This window comes from Dioscorea cayenensis, chromosome 11 (genome assembly GCF_009730915.1).
Source record: "Dioscorea cayenensis subsp. rotundata cultivar TDr96_F1 chromosome 11, TDr96_F1_v2_PseudoChromosome.rev07_lg8_w22 25.fasta, whole genome shotgun sequence".
In the NCBI taxonomy this organism is placed as follows: Eukaryota; Viridiplantae; Streptophyta; class Magnoliopsida; order Dioscoreales; family Dioscoreaceae; genus Dioscorea; species Dioscorea cayenensis.
This window is the reverse complement of record NC_052481.1, coordinates 990,503-1,002,285: the sequence shown is the minus strand read 5'-3', so window position 1 is coordinate 1,002,285 and position 11,783 is coordinate 990,503. Positions and strand designations below refer to the sequence as shown.

Sequence of the window (11,783 nt, the reverse complement as noted above, 5' to 3'; positions counted from 1 at the left end):
CCAATTATTGTACCTTTGACCTCCATTGCTCGCATCCCTTTATTCAGCAATGAAAGCATTTAACAAATTGAGAAAGGATATTGTAGTTAAATATCTTCCCTTCCTTGCTTCAACTTCATTTAATTCAAATCTCATGTCATAAACCTATAACACAAGCAGACTTTTACAATAAGTAAATGCAAGAAATATTGATAAACATTAAACAAAAAAAATTAAAAAAATAAAACCAATGAAGATTGTCTGATACAAGGACCACAGTTATGCCATCGGTATAAACTAAAATAATATTCAAATTCAAAGATTAATACTTTGTATCTTAATTAAATCTAGTTCTCCAAGGAAAAATCCAAAGCAGTAAACCAGCTTCTTTGTTCCGGTTCACTCCCAAAAAATACACTCACCAACAGATAGCACTGCAAGGGCTAAAGATAATAAAACAATAGAAACAGTACCTCTTTTTGATATCAATGTATCAACCGCCACACACAAAGTTGGGCATAAACAGATTCAAATATTAGAAAGTAAAACAAACTGTGGATTAACCATAAGTGGTACATAAGTAAAATGATAGCAACGACAATTGCGAAAATCTATTTGAAATTAGTTACATTTCTGATAGGAAGCATGATCTTGCACAGGTTCTTCAATCATGAGTCACATTACATTATCAATGTAGAAGAACAATGCAACACAGCATGTACACCATACCTCATACTTGTGAAGCTACAAGTTGGGCACCATTCCCAAGAGAAGGACCGATAACCACCGATAAATCATATTGTTCGAGATAGCTCCAGATTGTATTCTTAAATATAGGAGACACTGGTAAATCATATGCACTTTGCACAACCTAATTAATCAGCAGTCAGCCATATGCTTACCAACTGACCGTCAAATAGGGAAGAGCACATTTTCATAACCAAGAAGCTTGAACAGAAGTTCAATATCCAGAAACCACTTTCAATAGGATTTCCGTTTCCTACAACCTACAAATCAAATCTTAATGTTCAAATTAGTCATCAAAATGTAACAAAATTAAGCATAAAATCATACCAAAAAAAAAAACAGAATATATCATTAGTTGCAACAGCAAATTATACAAGCCAGGCAGACCCATGAAACTTGCAATCATGAAAAATCAGAACTTACAATCGAAAGAAGAGTGGTACTTTGGAAAATGGCACAGATGTAAGTCAATTTAAAACAAAACTAGTTGAGCCAACATGAGTTTGATATGAAAGCAATAAAAGAACAACCTGATATACAGGAACTAGAAGGAACTAGAAGGAACCAGAGCTTATGAAACAAATAGAAGCAGAGATGATTTGAGAATGTGAACAAGAAAAGAGCCTAGGAAAGGATCAAAAGATTATTCCATTAAAATTCTAAGCTGTGGTTTTGTAAAAAGAAATTAAACAAAATATGAAAATACTGTTTGTGGACTATTCTAAGGTTATGTGACCACCTGATCAAATGATCTAAGAAATAAGAAATGATTGAATCTTCCTTAATGGAAGGTCATTATTTTATTTATACCATTTGCATCAAAAAGTAAAAGCAAATTCACTCTTCATATGTACACATAGACAATTAAGAAACAAAACACAAATAGCTTAAGAATGTAGGGCAAGCAGCAAGCAGGATTGGAGAATTGATGCTGCTGGTCAAGAGGCTCTTGTGAAGCAAAAACTTTCTGATTGACACATGCAAGTAAAACAAGTCGAGCACATTTTCGAAGTACAAAATAGGTAGCAGCCAATTATCACAAATCTTTTTATTTTATTGGTATCACATGAGTACAGTCACTGACTGCCCAAGTTCCAACATTTTCGAAGTACACAAATACAACTCGGACAGTCACCGACTGGCCAAGTTCCAACATATAACTCAGGCTATACATAAATACAAGCGCATAATAATGCTAAACAATCATAATTGCAATAACTATAAGTTTATATAAATTCTAGTAGAACAGTCATGTGAAGACATACAGATTAGCAAATGCAAGTGATCACCACCGTGACGAGACTAAAGATCAGATTATACCACAGGATAACACCAGATAATTGTATCTCCTCACCAGTATGCTGCAGGTGCGACTTAACTTTTACACAAAACTCTTGTCCCAACATGTTATCCAATGCAATGTCAATATCATAGCATTCCTTGCCCAAAAGCTGAGACCAAATCCAAAGAACCAGCATTCAATCAAGCTATTTACACAGATAATTCTTCAAAATAGAATCACTAAATAAATCCAAAGAATTAAAAAGAACTAGGAAAGAATCTAAAGAACCTTCACCATAAACGCAAAAGTGGGTATCAAGCCCGAAGTGGCGGAGCACTTCGAGAAGCCGTCGGAATATCTTCTCCCCCTCAGTGAGATCAATCGTCTCCTTCACATCTACTTCATAGAATGGGAAGGAGAAGGAGGAGAAGGGGTCGGTTGCATAGTTCTCTCAGCGCCAGGAATGAAGAGTGGACGAAACCCTAGGCTACGACCGTGAACCAAGGAGGAGAGGAGCAGAGGAACAGTGGCGAATGAGAAAGCGCTTGGGTTGATATGAAGGCCGACGTGAATGTGGGCTTTTCATGGTCTGTTTTTAGAGGGATCTCGCATGACGGGCCGTGAATGTGGGCATTTCATGGCCTGTTTTTAGAGGGATCTCGCATGAAAGGCCGTGAATGCGGGCTTTATACTGGGCTGTTTTTCGAGAGCTCTCATTTGATTCCACTGTGCCTCATGATTTATTTGTCATGTGATCAACAATTAGGATATATTTTAGTAGTGTGTTTTACAATAATTTCTTACCCCAAAAACATAAATGGCACCTTCAAAATAGCAAGCCGAGTGCCCCCCATGTCTTAGAATGGTTGAAACCAAGCACCTTGGGGGTACAACCATATTGCCTTCCTCTTCTTCACCTCCTACAGACCCAAAGAACCAATCCTGCAACTCCAAAAGACAAGCAGGAAAACAAAGCGCCGGTGAGACACCATATATGAGTAGTCGATGGAACAGTTAGATGCTTTCGTAACGTGCCGCTTCCTTGTTGACGGGAAGAAGCCAAAAGAAAGTTACGTGTCGACGGGAGTGGGCGGGTGGGTGGGCTTATGTGTCGGCAGAAAGGGGCGACGAGAGTGTGGGGTTGGGAAGGCCACCAGCCAGATGACCACCAGCTATACCACCAAACACCCCCTTGGCGCCCGCCCCCGTCTCGACACGTAAGCCCCCACCTCCCACACTCCCATCGACACGTAAATTCCACACCCCACTCTCCCGCCTTCTTCCCGTCAACAAGGAAGCGACACGTTTCCTTGTTTGGAACAAATCAGTGGATATGAAACACCCATCTATATATATCTGGGTTTCTTGTTCATTGTCCTATTGGGTTTTTTGCTTTGTTTCCTGCTTGTTTTTTGGTTGCAGGATGGCTTCTCTAGGTCTGGAGGAGATGAAGAGGAGGAAGGCAATGTGGTTTGTATCCCAAAGTGCTTGGTTTCAACCCTTATGAGAGATGGGGGCACTCTTCTTGTTTCTTTGATGGAGTTGTTTATGTTTTTGGGTAAGATTTCTTCTCCTTTTGTTCTCTCTTTTTTTGCTTAGCTCCAATTTCAAGTTTAATGTTATCTCTAATATAACATGATGGAATTTACAAGATTGAAATTTGATTTTCTAAACAAAAATTTACAGGGATATTGTATAGGATTACATTTCAATGATGTTCTTACTCTTAATCTAGACACAATGGTATGGAAATCCCTTGTTACAACTGGGCCTAAACCCGGAAACCGTGACAGTCACAGCACAACACTAGTCGGTCACCGGATGGTTGTCTTAGGGGGAACTAATGGCTCAAAGAAAGTGAATGATATTCACATTTTAGATTTAAAGACAATGGAATGGAGTAAGTCTAATTCTAAGTGCATGCCGCCTTCGCCCCGAGAGAGCCATACCATCACTGTGGTTGGCGATGAGAAGCTTGTGATTTTTGGTGGTAGCGGAGAAGGCAAAACCAGGTATCTGAACGATATACATATACTTGACCTCAAAAGCATGAGTTGGAGTTCCCCTGATGTTAAGGGCGAACTTCCAGCCCCAAGAGATAGCCACATCGTTGTTTCTATGGGTAATAAGCTTATTATTTATGGGGGTGATTGCGGTGATTGTTATCACGGCGAAGTTGATGTTCTTGACATGGAGAATATGACTTAGTCACAGGTATGACGTTTGAGCCTTTTTGTGTTGCCTGCTATTCAATTATCATGCTTCAATTATAAACATGATCATCGTCAAGCATCTTGTAGCTATAATGCATATACTAGCTTCATACTAGCTCTTATTATAATAATTATAATGAACTTCGCTATTATTTTTTTCATAAGTGCATTCTGATTTGTGATTTTTTTTTTTTCTTTTATCTCTTCCAAACGCGTAGGGCAGCGGATGCAGGCAATCATTTATTACTTTTAAATTTTCTAGTGAAACATGGGTTTTAATTTTCAAATTGGGCCAAAGAAGCCCATCAAGGCACACTAAAAGGGTATGCGGTAAAGATCACATCAAAACTAAATCAACGGTTCAGAACTCTCCACTCAAAACCCTAACCCTTCGTATATATAAAGTTCTTCGCCATTTCCCCAGCTTCAGCCTCCTCTCCCGCAAACCCTAACCTAACGGGTGCTGCGAGTGATCAATGGGTTCGTCGGTCTCGATCTTCATCCATTGTTTCCATTTCTTCAGTTGAATCTTCTCGTCATTGAGCTGTGTTGTTTTGGTTGGAATTGTGCAGGGGCGTACAAGTATGTGTCGGAGCTGTGGAGGAAGAAGCAATCGGATGTGATGAGGTTCCTTCAACGGGTGAGGTGCTGGGAGTACCGCCAGCATCCTTCCATTGTTCGCGTCACGAGGCCTACTCGCCCTGACAAGGAATGCTTTGATATTGACATTGCACTGGATAACATGTCGTACTAGGTTCTTATCGTTAGCAATCACTTAGTTACTAGCTCTTGTTCTGTCTTTTTAGTCATCCTCCTTTTCGACATCCCCAACCTTTGGATGTTATCCTATCTCAACATCCGAACCAAATTGTTTCACTGTTGGAGTATGTGAGATACAATTTTCTACCACAAATTCAGCTGTGTTCCATAACAATAACGAGTATCCGTAGGTAATTTTCAAATTTCCTGTGATCACTGTTCAGGGCATTCAAATGATTAGTATGATCGTTTGTGAGGATCAAAGTCAATCTCCTCCTATAAAGCAACTTATTCTGACATGAGATTTTTCTTGTTGACAGTTCTAGGATTACTGTACATGTGCAGGTGTGCTGAGATCAAATGCAGCAAATGTCATTATTGCAGACTTTGCCCCATGTCTTGAGTTATATTTTGAGGAATTCCAGATCATAGAGAACACAAAAGACGATCCTGGTGTTCTAAGATTGCAGGTTATCCAAATAGTAAATTTTCTCTCTGAATCTATTCATAAACATTTGCTTACATTCTGTTCACTTTCCAGGTCTTGCGTGAGAACATTTGTCATCCAGCGCCAAATATTACACATTTGCTACTCAAATTTGAAGTAAATGATCCAGTAAAAAGGACTGTGTTGCAACCAAAAGATCATTACAGGTTATTATAGTTTAAATGTTGAGGATCTTCATACTTGTCACTGTCAGATGATCTCTTCCCAATATTATCTGCAGTTGTTTGAAGGTTGCCCTTGATAAGTTGGAAAGACCATCTCAACCAGATATAAATTCCTTGTTTTATGAGTTTAGTTTCCAGGTCAGCAGAGTATCATAAGTTTCAGTACTGCACTCTGAGTTTGGTTAGGAATGATGATAATGATCAGTTTTATTTTTTGTCCCATGCAGCTTCTTTACGAATTATGTTTGGAACCATTGACCGCTGTGCCTGTAATGGATCGTTTGAGTGCAAAGAAGTACCAATTCTTTTCGGTGGTGCATCCTCATTTCCTTTTCTATGTATTCTTTTGGTGTCATCTCCTACCCATGCCTTATTCTGATGTGTTATGGCCACATTTTTATATGTGCTTCAGCACTGAGAGACAACTGGAGTTGTGCCACTCCCTAAAAGGGCTAAAAATCTGGCTCTTCGTGTCAGTACTGTGCATCAGGTTTGCAAATACCAGTTTAAATTTTATTACAATTGTTTGTTGGACACGGTGGTTCTTCTTCATGACTCCTTAATTCTATAACCGGATTTTTCTTAATCCCATGTGCCACTGTCATTACTATAATTTTACAAGCAGTTGCTGCAATATAGTTTCATTTTCTTGCATGGATAAGGTGTATCTCTGTCTGATTATCTTAGAAGTCCTCTCTGTTGTGCATCACATTTTCAGTATGCATATATATTTAGATAGATAACACTGGCTGTATGTTATTTGCCTCTTCATATATATAACACCCACCCACCCACCCACCCACCCACCCACACGTTTATATGTGAAAAAGGTTGATATCTTGCCTTGAAAATGTGTTAACTTTATCTACTTGAAGTTGCATAAGTACACATTTGGTGTTGATCTGTTCGATGCAATAGTACACTTGGCGGTAACTGTTGTGCTGATAGATAGAGTCTTGCTTTTTAATAATTTGAAATTTTTGAAATAGGCATTCATAGCATCAAGTTATACACTATCATGTGATCGTAATAGATTTGAGGGATTATTGAAGGGTTTACTGAGGCAATCTGTCATGTTCCATACACAGTTTGCGCTCATAAATGAATATTTTTTTCACAATTTATTTCTTTTGGTTGCATTAACAGTTTGCCTTTGAACTCAAAGTGTCATTGAGTGATTCATTACCTAAAAGCTTTTAATCCTCTACCATTGTGCAGGGGGCGTGGCTGCTAAAAAAAAACATTTAGTTTTGTTTCTAATTTGCAGATTGATAGAGTACATGCTGAACTGTCAACAGCAAATATTCCCATGTTGAGGAAAGAGGCTCACACACTATGATGTGGTTGGTTTCTTGTCATTATTCATCATCTTGAACTTGAAAGTCTTCTTACTTCTCCAGTTCAAGTGTTCTTTTCTTTAATTTACGGTTCCTAAATTCGTAATCGAAGTAGAGAGGCTTTGATGAGTACTTGGACAGTCTTCACTAGTGTCGTAATAGTATAACACTCATATAAAGATGATGTTGTTTGTTCCAAGCTTTCTTATTGCTAATGAATTCATTCTCCATTTTGATTATTTCCATTCAAAGAGGATGGTGCATTTATTCTTTTGCAGAATCCTGCTAGATAATGTTATGCTCATGACAGGTTTTTAAGCCTGAGTTATCCTAGGAAGACTCTTCTTTGCATTGAAAAGACTACCACCAGTTTTGTTTAACTTCTTTCTTTTTGGTAGATCAGATTTTCGTATCTGGAATCTAATGACAGTTGTGGGGCTATTTCTCATAATTTCCTTGGCTGTAATTTTTCAATCATTAATGAGCCCTGTGCATTGTATCTTTTTCCCCCTTGATATACTTAAGCTTAAGCTTGGATGAAAATACATGAATACTATTTATGCTCTAAATTTTCAATCATTAATGTTTGCTTGTTTAGCTTTATCAGCATAAACATTTCTGTTTTTAGGTATGCTCAAAGTGCTGCTTTGCTGCTATTTAGAAGTGCCCTTGTCATCCCTGGAAAATCAGTTGTTTTGAAGTTTTAAGTACATTAATTATCAAGTTTTGAGAAAGATGATTTTCATGTTTTTTTTTAATGATCGATCATATTGAAGGTTGTTTGTGTTTTAGTCCATGTTTATTTATTCTGATTTCAGAGCACTGGCTCATCAGGTAAATCTGTCTCTTTACGTCTTTCTGTGATCTACTGTTGTTTACTGTTCTTTAGTGTTTTGCATCATGTGATTTGTAAAATCTGTTGTAAGCTTTTGTTATATCTACCTCACTTTCCATATTCTTCCAGGATGGATGGTGTTCTGTACAATCATTTCAGAGATTGAGCACTCTACAAGCTGAGGTAGGATTGATGTTTAAGAATAAGCCACAAGTGTGGGAAAGTTGGTGCTCAGATTCTTCTATCGATGGGTGTATTAGAACATCTGGCATCATCCAGGGCTGTTGACATGCAAATAAAAGGTAGTATCTTTCTTCCCAATTTCACCGATTGATTTGGTGTGTAGCCTTTTGCACTCGTTTCATTAGGGACTTTCAAGCAAGGTGGCAATGAAGTGGGAAGAGATCCAATCAGAATTGACAAGCAGCAGTTGCTTGTGGCTCCAATATTGAGATTGGTCTCAAGCTTGACATCATTGGTTCATCTGATTTATTCGAGGTATTCTTCTATGTTTATGTTGTAATTCCACTATCTCTTAGTTCTGCCCTGTTGCATGGTTCTTAAGTTATTACTGATTTTTCTTCTCTTGCAGTTGCGGAAAACTACAAAAACAATCTCTTTCTTCCATAACATTTCTGCACTGTGCGTGTGGATATGGCCTTATTATGCATTTGAAAGCATCTCCAAAATTCTGACACCAAGCCAAACCATCTTCTTTTTTTTCCCAAGGATTTTGGAATATTTGAAGAGAAAACCAACACTTCCTCTCATTTGTCCCAGTATGATATATAGGTGCCCTGCAAGAACAATTTCTACTCTGGCTAAATATCATTTCTTAATGAGATTTATTGGTTCTATTGTTTTAAGTGGTTTTAGACCAATTTCAAACCGGAAGTGTTGTGCTTTAGGTTGTTGATGAGCCAAGCTTGAATGAGCTCAAGCTTTGCTTGAAATAATTGTTGCCTAGCTCTCTGGCATGGCTAGAATGAGAAGAGTTGGAGTCAGCTAGCTCGAATTTGACTTGCCAGTGTGATTTGAACCCAGCATCTTTCAATTACATTGGCAAGCTTAGCCATCCCATCTAAGTTCTCATGTATCTAGAGTAAGATGAATTGCATGCAACTAAATTTAAGTTTATGATATGCAATGCACAGAACTATTTTGAGCTGAGCTTGATTGCACCAAGCTATCATTGAGCTCAGCTCTAATTTGAGTTCAAACTACAAAATTAAGTCTCGCTTGGCTTGTTATTAGATGGTTGACTTGAACATTGTTCATAAATTGCCCTGTTTTGTTTCCACCCGATTTCGCTTGCAAAATTTCTGAATAGTGACGTAGTTTCTTCCAAAGAAATAAGCAGGGGGTGGTCTTGATATAACAAAACCAACAAGCTTACAGAACCATCTGTTACCATAAAAAAAAATCATGTCGCTGTGCCAAACAGCCACAAGACAAGGCTATGAACTTGTTTACTAGCAAACCAATTTATGAACTTGTTTTCTTGTTTCCTCTTGATGTGCATTTTGACCAAGAAAAAGTCAATTTTACTCTAGAAAAACTTCAACGGTTGGATTTGTAGTATATAATTATTTATTGCTTGATTTATTCATCAAATAAAAGAAACATCTTATATAAATAGCTTTTCTATCATACTACAAACACAAGGGAGTTCGATAACCTTCTTGGTGATATTCATCATAAAATTCTTGTTATTTTCTAGTCTTTATTCTTGCATCACCCTTGAAATCCATCATGCTCTAATTTTCAAAATTTAAATTGGGAAAAAAAAATTAACTTGGGTTGACTAAATTAAGAAACCAAACTTAAAATTTTATTTCGCTATAATTGATATTTATTAATTTTAATAAAAATTGTTTATTTTTAAATAAAGTTATTGAATATTATAAATTTTTAGTAAGATGATTGGTCTGGTTGGGAATTGGAAGTAAACCAAATGCAATTGGTGTTGTTCGCAATTGGAAACAAAGTTAATATAAGTTTTTAATTGATTTTTTCATTCCATGTTAAAATACTTATTGCTGACATTAAGAAAACATTACCTACTTTGATAAGAGAACCACTATTGATTTTATGCTTATCATCTTTAAGTTCCTCTTTGTAGACTAGGAGAGCCAATTATTAGAGATTTGGTGTCTGGTGTGCTTCAATTTGCTTCTTAGCTGATTAAGGTTGTAAATTTTGTAGCAGAACTTCATTTGGTTAATGCGCTATGATTAACATTTTTCATATATTTTTATTTTGTTATTTGTGACATCATTGTATTAACCAAATTATATGTTGTTAATGTCAATTGTTCTGAGTGCCATCTTATTCAACATTCTCTTGACAATGTTTTGACATTATTGCTAGTTGTTATTCCTGAGATCCATTTTCACTGAGGATGCATTGCTTAGTATACAAAATGGAATGTTGGTATTGTTACAACTGTTATGCTTTATAGGATGCATTGCTTAACAGTATCTGCTTTGTGTTGTCTAAAGGCAATTTAAATTCTCTCTTCCACATGTGAACAATTGCTCTATAGGTTTCATTTATCTAAAATATCTCTCTCTTAGCTGTGTGGATTATTTCTTACTGTTGCCTACTGAAGCATAAATTATTTTCGAGATTATTGTTGAATTTTATTTGTTTATTGTTGGGATTGAATTCTAGCTTAAGTTAGTTTTCATATATAAAGGTTCATATATGGTCTTTAATTAGATCCGTTTAAATTTGTGAAAGCTCTCAATTGCGCTTTTCAAGGACTTAATGATACAATATAACCTAGGCAATCACCCCGGAAAATCTAAACAATCGCAATCAGAAGAGGAGGACATTGTGCTAAGAAATTGATTCATTCATTGACTAGATTTGGCATACTTTTGCAAATCAAAATATGACATTACCAAACTATCCCTGATGTATGACTTCTTTAAAATATAGTTGTAATTGCTAGACTAGTTCTATATCTAGACTATGTCAAATAATATTGTTAGACCTTATTCTCACGTTATTACTACTGACATTCTCTTGCGAATAAAGGTTTAATATTGCTGTTGTGTTTCCAACTAAAGGTTTTCAGGCGCCTTCAATTGTTTTCTATCTCGGGTTGGAAGTTTCGTACTGGCAAATGGCCAATGTGTTAGCTATGCAAATTTATAAAAAGCATTCATAAACATGTTTTCTTGATGTTATTTTATCAATCCATTATTAGATGTTGTGGTAGGATATCTATTTATTTTTGCTTTGGGAAGCATTTCTATGACTTCACGATTGATCTTCATCAAGCAGGGACGATGCTTCTGTAAAAATCAACCTGCTCAATGTCAGTGTTGTTATTTCTTATCAGCTAAAAATTGATGGTAGACTTTACAAGCAGGCAATGACAGTCTTTGTCAGTTGCACAAACATTGGAAGGGCATTGCTACAGAAGATTAGTTGTTTTAACAGTACCACATCTACGCTATTTTCTCATCAATTCAACCATAAAACATCTTAAGTAGTGTAACCCAACTAACGTCAATTACACACGGATGGCAGTATGCTGTTGGGAGGAGCCATAAATCATTTTGTTAGCTAAAGTACTCATATATGCTAGCTCTTTGTTTGTTGAGGTCCAGTAATTTTTTAATTATTTGTATTAAATGGTAATTTGGTTGTATGCATCTGGCTAATTAATTCCTAGTCAACTTATCATACGCATATGTTTGGCTAGTGTAGTTGTGATTTCTAAGAAACTAATTTTAGAAACATCATATATGGCTTTCTCTTTATTCCTTGAGTAGTATATATAACATATTTTGCTCAAGGTAGTCAAATCGAGATTCGAATCGTGAATCGAAATTCTAAATTTGTGAATCGATAATCGTGAATCGAATCGAATCGTAAGATTCAGTTCACATTTCAAAATCATATATATACATTAATACATATATATATAACATGATTATATATAAAAA

At 36.5% G+C, this 11,783-nt stretch overlaps 1 protein-coding gene and 1 long non-coding RNA gene across 7 annotated transcripts; both read left to right on the top strand.

Moving 5' to 3' along the window:
* The first annotated feature begins 3,013 nt into the window (after positions 1–3,013).
* LOC120272184 (acyl-CoA-binding domain-containing protein 4-like) lies at positions 3,014–4,216 on the top strand. Its single transcript, XM_039278948.1, has 3 exons — positions 3,014–3,225; positions 3,431–3,482; positions 3,695–4,216. The coding sequence occupies exons 1-3, from the start codon at positions 3,014–3,016 to the stop codon at positions 4,214–4,216; spliced, it is 786 nt and encodes a 261-aa protein (XP_039134882.1).
* A 435-nt stretch (positions 4,217–4,651) lies between these two features.
* Positions 4,652–11,018, top strand: LOC120272132. Of its 6 annotated transcripts, none has more exons than XR_005540164.1 (11): positions 4,652–4,701; positions 4,794–5,171; positions 5,326–5,450; positions 5,522–5,634; positions 5,709–5,790; positions 5,880–5,966; positions 6,065–6,142; positions 6,871–6,995; positions 7,954–8,126; positions 8,208–8,322; positions 8,417–11,018. It is a non-coding gene; the product is annotated as an uncharacterized LOC120272132 (long non-coding RNA). The 6 variants fall into 6 exon arrangements; XR_005540163.1 differs by having other exon boundaries at positions 8,193–8,322; XR_005540165.1 differs by having other exon boundaries at positions 5,880–5,963; positions 7,954–8,322.
* The last annotated feature ends 765 nt before the right edge of the window (positions 11,019–11,783 follow it).

What these genes read in the sequence shown, in the direction of transcription:
- LOC120272184 (XM_039278948.1), top strand. Translation starts at nt 3,014, where the DNA reads ATGGAACAGTTAGATGCTTTCGTAACGTGCCGCTTCCTTGTTGACGGG. An exon ending in GCCCGCCCCCGTCTCGACAC is followed by an intron (nt 3,226 to 3,430) that starts GTAAGCCCCCAC and finishes TTTTGGTTGCAG; the next exon opens with GATGGCTTCTCTAGGTCTGG. An exon ending in GGAGGAAGGCAATGTGGTTT is followed by an intron (nt 3,483 to 3,694) that starts GTATCCCAAAGT and finishes AAAAATTTACAG; the next exon opens with GGATATTGTATAGGATTACA.